Source organism: Brassica napus, chromosome A7, assembly GCF_020379485.1.
Source record: "Brassica napus cultivar Da-Ae chromosome A7, Da-Ae, whole genome shotgun sequence".
NCBI classification, from domain to species: Eukaryota; Viridiplantae; Streptophyta; class Magnoliopsida; order Brassicales; family Brassicaceae; genus Brassica; species Brassica napus.
This window is the reverse complement of record NC_063440.1, coordinates 14352509-14368696: the sequence shown is the minus strand read 5'-3', so window position 1 is coordinate 14368696 and position 16188 is coordinate 14352509. Positions and strand designations below refer to the sequence as shown.

At 35.0% G+C, this 16188-nt stretch overlaps 3 protein-coding genes across 5 annotated transcripts; 1 reads left to right on the top strand and 2 right to left on the bottom strand.

The window, feature by feature from the left end:
• Window positions 1–248: 248 nt before the first annotated feature.
• LOC106358469 (calcium-dependent protein kinase 28) lies at window positions 249–3653 on the bottom strand. 3 transcript variants are annotated; one of them, XR_007314970.1, is made up of 12 exons: window positions 3137–3652; window positions 2793–2923; window positions 2657–2698; window positions 2472–2583; window positions 2161–2239; window positions 1786–2082; window positions 1578–1693; window positions 1398–1505; window positions 1250–1312; window positions 983–1156; window positions 585–879; window positions 249–542 (listed from the first exon to the last, which is right to left on the bottom strand). XR_007314970.1 is itself a non-coding variant. In XM_013798276.3 (11 exons), exons 1-11 carry the CDS (start codon window positions 3449–3451, stop codon window positions 721–723), a joined length of 1596 nt encoding a protein of 531 aa, XP_013653730.1. In that variant the 5' UTR covers window positions 3452–3653; the 3' UTR covers window positions 249–720. The 3 variants fall into 3 exon arrangements, 2 of the variants coding, with proteins under 2 accessions (XP_013653730.1, XP_013653731.1); XM_013798276.3 differs by having other exon boundaries at window positions 249–879; window positions 3137–3653; XM_013798277.3 differs by having other exon boundaries at window positions 249–911.
• A 6245-nt stretch (window positions 3654–9898) lies between these two features.
• LOC106356543 (peroxidase 72) lies at window positions 9899–12104 on the top strand. The gene is made up of 4 exons (XM_013796281.3): window positions 9899–10730; window positions 10817–11008; window positions 11103–11268; window positions 11547–12104. The coding sequence occupies exons 1-4, from the start codon at window positions 10497–10499 to the stop codon at window positions 11966–11968; spliced, it is 1014 nt and encodes a 337-aa protein (XP_013651735.2). The 5' UTR covers window positions 9899–10496; the 3' UTR covers window positions 11969–12104.
• A 240-nt stretch (window positions 12105–12344) lies between these two features.
• Window positions 12345–16066, bottom strand: LOC106356544 (ribosomal RNA small subunit methyltransferase, mitochondrial). Its single transcript, XM_013796283.3, has 2 exons — window positions 15314–16066; window positions 12345–13117 (listed from the first exon to the last, which is right to left on the bottom strand). The coding sequence occupies exons 1-2, from the start codon at window positions 15701–15703 to the stop codon at window positions 12437–12439; spliced, it is 1071 nt and encodes a 356-aa protein (XP_013651737.1). The 5' UTR covers window positions 15704–16066; the 3' UTR covers window positions 12345–12436.
• Between the last annotated feature and the right edge of the window lie 122 nt (window positions 16067–16188).

Sequence of the window (16188 nt, the reverse complement as noted above, 5' to 3'; positions counted from 1 at the left end):
ATTTGCGGAAGCTTTGTGCGTTGTGAACATCCATTTGATTAACTAACCAACCCTTAGTTGCAGCTAGTTTTAGTATAATATGAACAGTAGAGAGCTTAGCAACCGAACAAATATTTTATTGGCTCTAGAGTTTTTTGGTGTATTTTACCAATATAATTTCGTTGTTGAATAAATATTCTTAGAGGAAAAGTTTGTAATATTTTTTTTTTTTATCACTGAGTTTGTAATATTATATTAATCATCAAAAATAGAGAGAGATCCACTCCGATCCTGGCTGGAGGATCATGGAAAATAATAGAAAAAGTCTGTATGGTGTGTTCGTTTGGTCACACTCACAATAATATTACAAGAGAATCAAGTTACAGCTGGAATCTATCTTTCTTTCTTTGGTTGACAAAAAACAAATTCTTACTTTTTGTCATTAAAATTGGATCTGGTCCACTCAGTGTATGCCACGTGGCCTTCCATAACTTCCTCCACCTGGTGATGACCCAAAAGAATGCTCCTGATGTTTTTCAAGGAATCACCCAAGAGGCCAATACCATTTCTCTGGTTTTGCTGCTTCACTCAGTTAGCACTACTGGAACCTCTCCCAAAACCCCCCCACTTATTGTACAGCCAACATTACATATAAAGACAATATTACATCCCAACAACAAATCACACTGCCCTGTCTCCTCTTCTTCTTCTTCTTCTTCTACTTAAAAATACCATTTAAAACTACCGAGGATTCCTGTGGCCTGCAGGGCTAATAACTCTCTGCGAACTTATGCTCGCTGTTCTTAGAAGTCTCCTGAACTCATGCAGGCTTATCTTCCCGTCTCTGTCTATGTCTGCTTCATCCAGAAGTGGATCTATTGAGCCTCTTAATCCCGTATGCTGATTAAAATTCACGAAAACAAATATACACTCTTCATTTTTCTTTTTTCTTGTTCCATCATCTACTCCACAAAGGACAACACAAAAGGAAGTTAAAGCTTACCATTCGAAGCTCCTCGGGCGTGATGTACCCATCTTTGTCAATGTCGAATTTCTCAAAAGCTGCTCTTGATCTTAACTGCCATTTCTCTGAATCATGTTCTTCCAGCTGATGAACATGTAGAGCTGCTGCTACAAACTCTGTGAAGTCCACTAACCCATCAGTGTTGCTATCAATCTGTGTCCACCAAAGATTTTCAGATAATGATATAACCCCCACAGATGCAATTGCAATGGAAAATGAAGAAAAAATAAGAAAAACTGTAACTACCGCTTGAAGGATCTCAGCAACTCGTGAATCCTTAAGTTTCCAAGGAAGGTCTTTGGCAAGTGCCTGTAGACAGAAGACTCTGATCATATGCATAGACATATAACTAGTATTTGTTCTAAAAAGCAATTTTGTCATAAAGTTCACTTACCTGTCTCATTTCCTCAAGACTAATGACACCGTTTTTATCCACATCAATTGCATCAAACTGATCTCTGAGGTCAGAAATCTCTGCCTCGTCGAGTGTACTAGCAAGCGCCTGCCAGAAAGGGGACACAGAGCATAAGAGACATTTCCCCCAAAAATAAATCTCTATCCTCGTTTGGCTTACCCGTAAAGCAAACTGCTTAAGACGGCTGTATCTCACAAACTGACGTAAGTTGTTGAGAACAGAAATGTCGACAGGGATATCAGTGGCGTTCCCTCCTTCTCTAACCCACGCATGTGCTGCAAAAGGCAAAAGAGACAGAAGAGGATTAGCTTCTAATCGTGGTTAAAATTGCCAAGTAGTGTAAAAAAGCAAGGACCACAACACATACACAGGGCTTGAGCAGCAGTTAGACGTGCTCGAGGGTCTTTGACAAGTAACTTTTTAACAAAATCTTTCGCGCTGTCACTTATAGTTGACCATGGTTTGCGGCGGAAGTCAGGTTTGTTCCTTAAGACCTCTTTAAAAATACCGTCCTCAGTCCTATCCCAGAAAGGGCGCCTTCCACAGAGTAAAATATAGGTGATCACACCAATGCTCCACACATCTGATTCAGGGCCTGATCTGCGCTTAAGTACTTCTGGAGCTACATAATAGGCGCTGCCAACAATGTCATGGAACCTTTTCCCTGAAATTTGTTTTGTTTTTTAATTGTTAATCTACACAAAATCAACCACTTAGTTAAGTGTGGTGGACTTGTACTGACCTGGTTTGATAAAATCGGATAAACCAAAATCTGTAGCCTTTAGAGGCGAATCGAGTTGAGTTGATTTAAACAAAAAATTCTGAAAGAGGGAAAAGAAAAGGGTAAAAATTAGTGGAAGCAGCTGAGCTGACAACGAAGATGAGGAAAGCTAGCGAGCCAGCCTATACTACAAATGCGTTAGGAAGGATCGTACTATTGCTACATCTATGTAATGTTCTTCTTAACAATATGTTTTGTAATTTATGTCTCACATAATCAGTTACATTGATTTAATATTAATAAAGTTTAAACAATAATAATAATAATAAGACCTCAGGTTTCATATCTCTATGAACAAGGCCGTGGAGATGACATTCTCCAGCGACTTTGAGCATCTGTCTAACCACAACGGCTGCATCTTTCTCGGAGTAACGACTATCTTTCCTGAAAGAGAAGGTGTCAGTCAATTCAATAGGGGAGAAGACGAGATTATTTTCTCAGAGAGATGGTAACTTACTTTGATAAAATCCGATCCAGCAACTCGCCTCCCTCGCACAACCTAAAAGAGAGTGAGATTCAAAATTGTGATGATGGATAGAAACAAATAAAATAAAATAAAGAAAACAAAGGGAAGGGGTAGACGAGACTCTCACTCCATAACAATGTAGACGTAGTCATCATCGTCAAAAGCATTGTAAAACTGTACAAAGTTCTCGTGGCCTGAAAGAGCTTTAAGTATCTCAACCTCCCGCTTCACGTCCTCAACCGCTATGGGAAGAACCATCTGTGAGTGAGCAACAAGAAAGGAATCGTTACAAAAGGGAGAATCAATCTGAAATTGAAATTGAGCAGTGCCTATGATTAAAATTTAAAAATAGATCCCCAAACTTTTCTTAGGTGAATCAAAGATAGAATCTACTGAATAGTATATAATAGTGGAAATAAAATCAAAACGATTTAAATATGATTGAGTTGAATCCCTAATGATAATAATTACCTTACTCTTATCGAGTCTCTTAACGGCGACACGATCGCCATTGGACTTGTCGATGGCAACGTAAGTATACCCGAATTGACCATGACCTAGCAACTTGCCTATGGTATACTGCTCGTGGAAGTCTTTGGCGTATCCAAAATCGGTGCGCTTGCCGCAAGGGACGGACCCGGTGGCTCTCCGCTTCGTGTTCGTGGTGGTGGTAGATGGCTTATTCTCTGTAGGTTTCTTGCATCCTTTATGAGCCTTGTTGTTGTTGTTGGTCTGTCTGCTACTGCTGGCACCGGTGACTCTAATGGCGGAGAAACACACACCCATTGGCTTATTATGCTAAGATCGGAGAGAGCGATTCCAAAGAGAGCATGGATTTGGAGTTGAGGGAGAGAGAGTGGGATGGTGGATGAAGATTTAATAAACAAACAAAAAAAATAAGAAGAAGAGAGGAAGGAGAAGAGGGTTGAGTTGGTCAAAGCCAAAGAGCGAGTGAATCATGAAACGAAATCTCCCCTCCACTTTCCTCCCCCCTTGGTCCCTCCCTCCTCTTTGCCTTTTCTTTCCTTCTACTTTTAACTTTTACTACAACAGTAAGTAAAATACACTCTCCCCCATTTATTTATTTACAGGACAGTAAACAAAAGGTTTGATTGATAGAGCAAAAAGGGGTGGGTTGATTTTGTTTACGATAGTGTGCAAGCCTAGAGGCTAGAGTGATTAGAAGAGAAAGACTTCAAAGTTCAAACTAATAATTTTTTTTTTTGGATCAAAACTTCAAACTAATAATTTAGGAAAGAAAAACAGCACCAAAGTATGCACCTCCAAATCTCCAATGTGGGGGTGAAAAGGAGTTTTTAAAGATAAATATAAAAATAAATGAAAAATCACAAATTTTTTTAATAACTAATCTTTTAGAACCGGTTTGTTACTTAAAAAACAGTTGTTCTTTAGAAAATATTTCAAAAATACTAAAATAGTTAAATATTAATATTCTTTTTTAGAAACTCCACAAGTATTAGCCGTTAATGTTGCTCTTATTATTAGAGATTATTATTGTCACATATTTTGCACACATTTATTAGATTCTAACCAACTCTATATAGTCAGCCCAGCCTGTACTCCACATCCCAGTCGCTTTCTCCAAAATCCCAACTCTCTGATTAAAAGTTAAAACCAAGATTTTTACAACTATATATATATATAAGCTATTATGTCTCATAAGTAAACAACCTTTAATTTTATGCTGATTACTTTTCGTCTGACAAGTTGACTTGGTCTTTTCAAACAGAGTTTTCCATTCAAACAAGTCTAAACCACATTTTTTCTATTTTGGTTGAATTCTACTAATCTTATGATATATTATTTCTTATCTAATGCGTATATGTTTTGTAATTTCATTAGCTCTAATGAATTCTTCTTTATCAGAGACATATACAGTTGTGTTTTGGGAGCGAGAGGAACTTGACAACAAATGATCATATTTTTCTCAAAACGGGTGACGGTGAATCACTTTCACGTGACACGCCAACGCACAACCGTATCCCAATAACTCTTGGATTGGTGGTGGTGTCAATTAAATACTTGTTAATTAAGTACTAGTAGTAGTATATATAGTACTCCATTGGAAGAAACTGCTGAGTACTGAGCAACTAATTACTCTTTTTGTTTCAATTTATTTGGTGTTTAAAAAAACATTTTGCAACATAAATGATTTTTTTTATTATTTTAGATAAAATTTAATGTCACTTGTAATTTATGATCAGTTATAAAATGCTACATTTTTAATTGGTCGAACTAGTTTTTATTTAATGTTATTTTAGTAACAAAAATAAATACATACAAATTTGTATTTTCTAATTTTATGCAAAAACTTTAAACATTAGAGCATTCCAACAAGCATCCTCATTTTTTATGGAGTCCACCTTTAAAATAAAGAGAAGAGAGAGTGGTTTTCCAACGATCACTTTCAAATTTACTTTTAGAAAAATTAAAAATTTACAGTCTAGTCCTTAAAATTATTAATTATTAACTATAATCACTAAACTTTCAAAATTTAATAAAACATACTATTTGAAACATATTAAAATAAAATATTTTTGAAAAATATAATAATATATAGTCAGATATAAGTATAAATAGTACACAAATGTTAATAAAATAATTTAATTCAAAATATTTTTAAGAATATATAACGATAAATACTAAAATATGATATATAAAAAAATATTCATGTTATTTTCAAAAATATATAATTATATGGACTAAAATAAAAAAGTAAATAGTATTTTAAAGAAATGAGAGGATGAGAGGCTATTGTAATGTTATACGCCTGTACCCTTCAAAAAATGATGGGATAAGGGGCCGTTGGAAGATGTTTTTATCTAAAATGAAAGGAAAAGAGTAAATAAATAACCATATAGTGGAACATTGATGTACAGTATTAATGGTGATGGGATGCACTTAGTACGAATCTGAACTGCTTTTGCTTTTCTGCTTTCTATACAATTGTCCAGATAGAAAACGTGTCCCATGTTAGCCTAAACAAATGTATTACACCTACCATAGAGATAGAGTATATATAGTCTATATATATATATATATATATATTGGGTCTTTTGTAAGAAATTTAATCACTAATCAGCCAAGCTTGCTTCCAAGCCGTTCCAGATCTAAGGTATATCATTGATGGTGAGCTAGTATTGTAAATGGATGACATTAACAAAAACTAATCGATAGGCGATTATTAAGTGTTGTGACCTATTTTAAATGACAAAATCTATACTATTAAAAGGGAAACAATCTTTAAAAATCTACTTATAAAAGGTTGTTGGACCTATCTATAACAATTTATTATATTTTTAATCCTACAATTAATTATTTTAACTATATGCAATTAATAATTAACTATGCATATTTATCTTTTTATGTTACCATAAAAAATTAAAACCCCTAACATGGTGGGATCACAATCATTGTGATGAAGAAGTCAAAAAATTAAAACCCCTATACGAGAATACTATATTAAATCGATCATATTTATCCCATCAACTACGATTACCAAATCTAATGACACTTAAATATACTAACAACTACAACAATCTAAGTTAAATAAGAATATCTATACTATTAAGACATAAACATTCATATTTTTTTTCTCTTTTAATGAAAATGACTATTTTCCAAAATTTTCTTAAATTTACAAACAAAATTTAATTCTCATTGATTAAAATTTTGTATTTTGGTTTTTGGGATAAAGACTGCATACCTATTAATTTAATTCTTTGGATTCATGATACATTAAAAATTCTCATTCTATCAATCTTAATTTTAATTTTATTATTAGGTGTGAACCAATTGTATGCTTCTAAAAAATAATATATGTACATTTAAATTGTAATAATGTTGATCATAACAAAACCTATAAATTAAAATGCATAATATAAATACAATGAATATATTTATACGACAAAATAGTTTATTTAGTTTTATGTACTATTATAAGGTATTGATGAAATAATAAATAAGTATTAAAAACAATTATGGTTTTCCTGGGTCAATCAGTGTCGGGCCACGGGTTAATGACAGATTTTTTGGTTTTATTGGATTTTTAATTAATAAGTTTTCACTAAATACGAAGTTTGTGGAAACAAATGAGTTTGTAAAAAAAATTGAAAGAATGTTATATGACAAACATAAGCCGGTATGGATTATATACGGTCACCATGTTTACCGGTTCGATCACAAGTTTGGATCGGATATAAAAAAATTGTTTATATCTTAATTCGTTTATAGATCACATATGTACTCCACTAAAAAGAGTTCAATAATTTAGAAAATATAATGCTTTCTTCTCACCAATTAAATGTACATGCACTATTAGTCATCATCATTAATATTTGTAAATATACAATTGTACTTTAAATATTTAGGTACCCATTTAGTTTTTGGTTCAGTTTTAATTTTAGATTCTAGAAAAATATGATATTCTCGGTTATTTATGAAATTCAGTTCAATTTTTTTTTCTTCAGTTTGGTACAATTCGATTCGAGATTCCAAATAAATGTACTTAAACTTATACTCTTATATAGAAAATCATCAAAAATATATACTTAATTTTGAAACAAAACCCGCGCTTTCCAAATGCGGGTTAAAATCTAGTTAAGTTATTTAAACGAAAATAATCGTTCAAAAAAACTCATTTCAGTTATGTCCGATTTAAGGCACGTATGGGAATGGGATGTTCTGTACCGACTTTTAGAACACTAACAAAAACCATATGAGTTGTTCAAAAAAAAAACCATATGAAAGAGCTATTATTTTCTAATTTTACGCAGGATTTCCGCGAAGTTGAACCGGTCTTGTCGTTTTTCTTTTCTTTGTCAGAACGTAATCATAGAAGTTCCTATTTTCAGATCTATATATGTACACCAACCTCGACAAGAAAAAAAAGAGAGAAGAGTAACTATATATGTCTCTCACTAACAATCTATTATCACCAAGTAAGTTGCATTATTCTTTATTGCTCGGTGGGCGGTGGCTGCATGCATTTCTTCATTTGTTTCTCAGGATTTTTCACTATACATGCAACTTGCAAGGACAGTAAATGGACGTCTTTGGTATGATAAAAAATGTATCACACTTGAATAATGAAACTAGACAGGAGTTAGTAGCAAAATAAAATTTAGACATGAGTTGGCCAACAACGTTGCCAATGCCGTTACCATCCGTGACGCCTCAGTGAAGGGATGAGCTTGATCCTCTTTCCAGAGGTGAGGATGCAGTATTCGGTGGGCGAGGTTACCGGGCACATGGGTCTCTCGTTGTGAGGGTTTTTGGAAGCCAGAGTCGTTTTTGCTAGAGGACGGCGAAGAGACTTTACGCATATCTCGAGCCACCTGAACTGGTGGAGCCACCAAAAACTTGTGGAGCCACCGGTGGGACCTATGGGACAGGTGGCGAAGGATACGAGGCTGGATTCTGGAACTTGCGCCTTGGGAGCTGGCCCTGGAGTTAGGCACCACCAGGGGCGTTCCTGCAATACTTGGGGCCATAATCAAAACAAAAACGGGGACCCTGTCTATACTTAACATTATAGAAATATAATTACACATTCTCATTCAAATGATTTTAGTTGTTCAAAAGGAGAGTAGAAGAAGAATCGTGAGAGAGAGAAGGAAGAAGAAACATTGCTGTAGATTTTTTTGATTAATTGTGGATCCCAGTTTATTTATAATATCTACTATAGGTTTTTTCTGTTTTCTTTTCTCCAGAACTCTTTTTATTATTTATCAGAAAATTATATAATTACATAAATATTTTTTATTAAAATTGGGGCCTGTAGAAGTTGGAGGCCCAAAACCTATGTTTCAGTTTGCTTGGTTCAGGGACGCCCCTGGGCACCACAGCCAGGAGCAACTCCATTAGGAAAGTGGTGGTGGCCGGCTTGGGCGGAATGCTTCACCGCTATGGATCTGGATCCAGCTCTATCTTGGTACGTTAACAAATTACTATAATCATACATATGCAGGTGTATGTTTTGACAATTCCGATATGATGATATATAGTATATAGGAGGATGCTGGGAAAGGTGAGAGGTGGAAGAATAAGGGAATAACCTATAAGATTAAGGAGAAGTTGCATGGTCATCATGATCAGTCTGGTCAATCTCAGTGGATGTGAACTATCACCGTTTATGATGCTGGAGGCCACGGTGATGAGCGCCACGAGAAAAAGGGCATGATAGACAAGATCAAGGATAAGCTTCTGGTGGTCGTCATCGTTAATAACAAAACATACTATTAAAACTTGGAACAAACGCATATACATATAAATAAAAAGTAACGCAGTCGCATCTAGACGTTGTAGGTGTGCCTTTTTATTGTGCGATCCTGCGATGTGTTATATGGCTTAATATGAGTGTGTGTGTGTGTGTGTGTGTGTGTGTGTGTGTGTGTGTGTGTGTGTGTGTGTGTGAGAGAGGAGTGTCTTAGGGGAATCTGGCTCTTTTTATGTTATGGACATGTTTTTACTGTATTCTGTATTTTGATATCTATATATCTACTTTCTTGTTAAGTTATTTACTTATATGTTACTTCTGCTAAAATGTGTTATACACCTTTGTCGATCGTTGGTTCGTATTTTGTAACGGCTGTAGTTCTATAAACCTAATGGAATTTTCCCGTTTCCCCAATACATTGAACTTTTTCTACATCGAATGAGAATTGTTCTTGTGTCACTCTTCCGCATAGACTCATCTATATTATTAAAACTGAAGTATCTTTTGTTATTGTTTGGAAACATATATAAAAATTTAAATGATAATTGTTTGAAATATGTATAGTAATATTTTTAGTAATTTCTTTTATTTACATATTTAGCCATGTATTAAAGGAAAAAAACATTTTCATGGGATTAACTAAATCATCAAATTACAAAACATAAAAATATATACATGAATTTTTTTTATAAAACCAACGGTTTATAAATTTACATTGAACACAAGTTAAATCAAACATCTGCGCAGAGACGTGGATCAAGTTCTAGTAAATTTTAAGCTTTCATTTGCACATGTAAGCAAGTATGTTCAATCACAATAATTCAATATCTTTAAGATTTGTTACATAAAATAAGTGATGACTTTTAAATAGTTTAGAAAGTCTAGAAACACTGTTTGATCATGCTTTTTTAATGTTCATTGTTCTATTTTGTTGCACTGAAAACAAAAGGAAAAATAGATTGTTTGGTTTTGTGATGAATAGCAGTTGGAGCTGTTCTTAATAATTTTGGCATTATCTACCAATTACTATTGTCTTTGTCGTAGTCTAGCAACCGTATCTACCTGTTAAGCACACGATAAGACGAGTATTACTTTGCTTACACAACAGACAACAGTTAGCATTGTTTTCTTGACTATATATGGTCAAATCTCAAATGTCAACCAAGTAAAAACTAAAAACCCAATACGTACGCAATTGTTTTGCTAGCTTGTGTTGAATGTTGATGTTCTCTCGATTCATTAATTTTATTAATATGTCTAATCATCTTCTCGGTTTGGTATATGACTTGACTAACTGCAAATTTAATATTAGTTCCATATATAAATTGATCATCATCGACGGTGAACACAATACAACTCTCAACAAATATCTCGTATTCAAACCAATCCTTAAAGAATAATGTATCCATCTAACCCAATATCTAAGATTAGTTACCAACTCCAACGGCTTTCACAAATTTCCACAAAGTCTACTCTATAAATGATGGAAATATGGAACCCATTCTATCACAAGAAACTCAATTAGTTACAAGAAACCGATTAAGTTAAACCCCAATTACTTTTGTAGAAAATCAAGCAAAAGAATCCCCCAAAATGGCTGTATCATTGAACATTCTTATCGTAGCCCTCTCCCTTATCGCCTTCTCTCCTCTTTGTTTGAGTTCCAAAGCCTATGGAAGTGGCGGCTATCTCTTCCCTCAATTCTACGACCACTCATGTCCTAAAGCTCAAGAGATTGTTCAGTCAATTGTCGCCAAAGCCTTCGCACAGGATCCTCGCATGCCCGCCTCCTTGCTCAGACTCCATTTCCACGATTGTTTCGTCAAGGTTTCAACCTTCGCATCTTCTCTCCCTTATTTTAGTATGAACGATTAAATTTTCGTTTTAACATTTATTTTTCTCGCGTACCGCAGGGATGTGATGCTTCCATACTACTGGACAACAGTGGAACCATAATCAGCGAGAAACGATCAAACCCTAACCGAAATTCAGCTCGTGGTTTCGAGGTCATCGAAGAGATCAAACATGCCTTAGAACAAGAGTGTCCTGAAACAGTTTCTTGTGCTGATATCTTGGCTCTAGCCGCTAGAGACTCAACCGTCATTGTAAGTCACAGTAACAAATTATCAAATTATTTGTAATACGAATTATCACTAAAAACTTAATTAGTTCAACACATGGTCATATGAAATAATACAGACAGGTGGACCGAGTTGGGAAGTACCTCTAGGAAGAAGAGACGCGAGAGGAGCAAGCTTGAGTGGTTCCAACAATGACATTCCTGCTCCCAACAACACTTTTCAAACTATCCTCACTAAATTCAAGCGTCAAGGCCTTAATCTTGTCGATCTTGTCTCCCTCTCTGGTACTAATTAATTACAATATTCATTTGTAACAACTTACCTATATATATTAACCGACCCTAAAAAATCGTTAGAAAACTCCCCATATTATTTTATTTTTATTCCTCTTTTATTTTTATTTTTAAATGTTTGTTAGCTTTTGAAAACATTTTAAATGTGATAAGTGGATGTTGAAGGGCTTGGCTTTGCTGATTAAGTTCAGTTGTAATATTTAGAAGGGGTTTTCATTCAAAAGATATATATATTTAGAAGGGGTTTTGTTTCGTATGATGATTTGCAGGAAGTCACACCATTGGAAACTCAAGGTGCACAAGTTTCAGGCAGAGGTTATACAACCAGTCTGGCAACGGCAAGCCTGATCTAACCCTAAACCAATACTACGCCTCCGTGTTGCGTAAGCAATGTCCAAGATCCGGCGGTGACCAAAACCTCTTCTTCCTCGACTTGGTGACACCCTTCAAGTTCGACAACCACTACTTCAAGAACCTCATCATGTACAAAGGGCTATTGAGCTCTGACGAGGTTCTGTTCACAAAGAACAGAGAGTCCAAGGAGCTGGTGGAGCTCTATGCTGAGAATCAAGAGGCCTTCTTTGAGCAGTTCGCGAGGTCGATGGTGAAGATGGGGAATATCTCTCCATTGACCGGCGCGAGGGGAGAGATCCGGAGAATCTGTCGGAGGGTTAACCATGCAGCTTATTAATCAAACCCTTATACTATATATCATGGTTTAGTTTCATGCATTTGTTTGGCATGGACGACGTGTCATCTATTTCTTTTGCCTTTCTTGTATGAATGTGTGCTCTCCCTCGAGTGTATTTGAAGATTTATTTTGGTGATTGCTACTCTAATTTTCAAGGTGCACTAGATGAACATGCGTTTGGTCAATTTAAAAACTATTGGGGCGCTTTTGGAAAATGTGCCTGCTTCTTCCATCACTTTCATCGTCTATGAAAACGTGCTGAAATTGCTAAAACAACCTCCAAGGGGATAAAGATATCATCATCTTTAATCTTTTTATTTGGTTTAACTCAAGGAAGACAGTGTCATTCTTTTTAATTTACAATTACATAATAAAGACTTGTGAAATTAATGGGTTCGATTAAAGGCAAAGCAGCTCAAATTACTCGGAGAAAATAAACAAAATTACTAGTTAAAACAAAACTTAGCATCAATAATCGTGTAGATCCATTGGTAAAGAATGAAAAAAGATACCAGCTTGGTTAAACAAAGAAAGCAAACGCAATAACTCACCATGAGAAAGCTTCGATGGTCGTTTGTCTTCGAACCCATTCGATTTCAGAACTCCAATCACCCTTTCCTTGAACATACTTGCATCTGTATCCAAACACAAGACACGGTTATCCCCTTCTTCAACAACATCACTTGCATTCGTAGTAATTCCAACTTTGGACAAACTCAGCAGCTCCACGACCTTCTTCTTCTGCCTAAACATGGAACCAAGCGTCTTATTCTTCTTCCCGAAACAAGTGCGAGTAAAAGCCAGCCATTCTCGAACATTTACATCAGGTTTCACCTCCTTGGGCGTGATCATGACAACGGACGAATCGACTTTAGGGGGAGGAACAAACTCTCTTTTGCTCACATCCATAACGAATTTGACATCAGCCAGGAGCTTCACGTTCACAGCCAATCTGTTGAAATCAGAATCGCCAGGGTTAGCCAAGAGGCGGCGGGAGAATTCCTTCTGAAGCAAGAGCGTGGCCGTGCGGAAGGTGTTGGAGCCGTAGACAAGCTTCGCCACCAAAGGGGAAGATATGTTGTATGGAATATTAGCAACCACGAGATCAAACTCAGGGAAGTCTGTCTTGAGGACATCTTTCTGAATGATCTATAACAGAAAACAAAGAAGTCAGTTCTCTCTCCAGTGCCGGCCAGGGGACAAGAGGTGCGATCGCTCCGGTCCTATATGTTCTCCCCTATTTCTTAATAGACAAGGTCCAATTTTTAAAAATGCATGTATTTTTGTATTAGAAAATAAGAAAAAGGTTTAAATTTTTTTATATGAAAGTATATTTATTTTTATAACAATTTTATTGTTAAAAATCACTCCTGGTATTTTGAAAAAAAAAACAAATATCTATCACATTTTTAAAATAAAATCACTCCTGGTATTTTGAAAAAAAAAACAAATATCTATCACATTTTTAAAATAAAATCACTCTTGGCATTTTGAAAAAAAAAAAAATATCTAACACATTTTTTAAATAAAATCACTCAAGGTATTTTGAAAAAAAAAACAAATATCTATCACATTTTTTATCCTGATATTTTGAAAAAAAAACAAATATCTATCATATTTTTTAGGGCAATTGCACTACATACACACGAAAATAAACGTATTTAGGCGATTGGTTAACACTGTTCAACTTTCTTTATATCCCAGAAATATCCTTCTACCTAGCTACTATATCTGACTCCACTAGGCGTAGACTATAGGACCCTATTCTTTGTAGCTTCTAGTGTAATTATTATGGTCTAGAGAAGTAAATCACGTAATTATTATCCAAATTGGTTTGGTTTCATTCCCCGAAAATCAAATCTAATTTTGGTTAAAGAAAACCAGGACGCGTAAACCGACATCTCTTCCAAATTTATGGTTTATGTCTCCTTTACATAAACATATATATTTACGTTATTTCAGATGGGTTTTGTGGCTGTTATTCATACACATATACCAATTCCATTACATATTACTCGTCTCTGTTAAATTTACATTACTCTTTACTCTTTTTCTAGAATGACATCATTTCGATTTTCTTCCTATTCAATCATCGGTAACTTCCAACACCGCTAAGCATGTGTCGAGAATGCGTTACGGTGTTCATTATTCCCGCTGTTCAAACCCGGCTTCCATCTCCACTGCATGGACCGATGCGACCCCAGGCCTGAGCTTCTAAAAAGGCAATGAACAAGGAGCTGTTTTGTCAAACACAAAATCTGTGGGATTTCTTTTTTGTCTCGTCTACAGAGTTTATATGACCATCGTCGGTTATTAATTAGTTACTGTCACATGATAGGGATGGGCATTCGGGTTCGGGTCGGGTATTTCGGATTTTCGGGTATTTCAGTATATAGGTGTAGAACCCGTTCGGGTATTTCTGTACTTCGGGTCGGGTTCGGGTATTTTTAGTTCGGATTCGGTTTTTTCGGATCGGGTTCGGATATTTAGATTTTGAAAAAAAAATTAAAATTTTCATTTCTCAAGTTTCTTGTATTTAAAAATATAACTTTCAGTTAACTAATTTTTTATTTTTAATAGATTGAATGGTTAATAGATTTAGACATAAAATTTAAAACTAAAAAGATATTAATTTAGTTATTTTTTTAAAAAAATTGGATGTAACTTTTTGTTAATTTTTGAAATAAAAAACTTGACATGCATTTTAAGTGAGTAACAAATCATTTTGGATGTAACTTTTTGCCACTTCGGATATCGGGTAAAGTGTCCACCCCTAATCACATGTAATACAGTAACATTTAATACTTTGTTTCATAATAATATGATTTAGCGTCATAATTCCATGAAATTTAATGCATACCATATGCTATATTTTCCTAATTAAGTCAGCCTGAGAGTCCTAAAATTACTAACACCTAACATCTCATTGTTAACGTTTCCAGAAGCCAAAAATCCCTTATATCAATTTTCAATTTCAAACTGTAGTGGGAAAATTGGTAATATATAGAGACAAAATGTCTCTTTCAGCAGACACCACCTGACAGCAATATCTACCCTAGATTTACCTACTCTACTCGAACTGCAGCTTACGTATCAACTTGGATTGAGCTTGGGGTCAGCAAGGTAAATTCGTATGAAAGACTCATACCACATACCTAAATAAATTTTCCCCTGCATCAAGACCTAATAAACTTATGTTTCTTGTTTTTCCACCCAAATTGGCCTATTTTTTAAATAAATATTAGTTTGGAGACTTTTAAATCAGTTCTGTCTTTTTTTTTTGGTCATTTCATCGAACAGGTTGTGTGCGCTTATGTACAAAATGAATAAGAAGAGAGAGTGTACCGTAAGTTTATGTTGAAAACCATGGTCAGAGACCCTTGTGCGTAGAATCTCAACCATACGCTTATCTAGCTCCACGGCTACGACGTGATGGGCGGCTTCTAGAAGTTTCATGGTGAGGTTTCCAGTACCGGGACCGATCTCCAAGACAGTGTCGGTGGGCCTAACATCTGAGCTTCGGACGATGGCGTCGAGGATTCTGGTGTTGGTAAGAAGGTGTTGGCCTTTGCTCTTTTGAAGAAACAACCCATCGTGTTGCTTCTTCTTCTCTACGACTTGGCCGTTACTCTCGTACCCGCGAATCCGCGAGTGAGAATTTCGTCGAACTAGTAGCAAGGAAGATAAGCACGAGGTACTTGATTTGATACTACTGCCCACTGTTTTCTGAATCATCTCTATCTCGGTGTCGAGCTCATGCACACATATATATAAATATACAGTGGCGGAGCTACAAATTTTTTGTATTGGGTCAGAAAAAGTTCAAGAGCATAATGTATAAACGACCAAAAAAACTACAAATGTACACGACACTCATTCGTAGCTTAAAACTATTTTTTTAAGTTTGTTTATTTTTAATGTTTCTATATTAAACTAACATTAACAATGTTTAAAATTACAAAATATATTTAGTGATTTACTAATTTTTTGTAATTATAAAAAAATAAGATTAAAACTAATATAAATCCAAAGTTTTAAAAATAAAAATATATTAGTTGTAATTAAATTTTGTCTTTAGTGTTTTATAATTATTTTTGTGGGGTCAGATTTATTTTTTAAATAGGATCAATACAAAAATTATACAAATTTTATCTAAAATTTTTTTCTTACAAAAAAGAAGTGGGGTCAGCTGACCCCCCACCCACTAGGCTGCCTCCGCC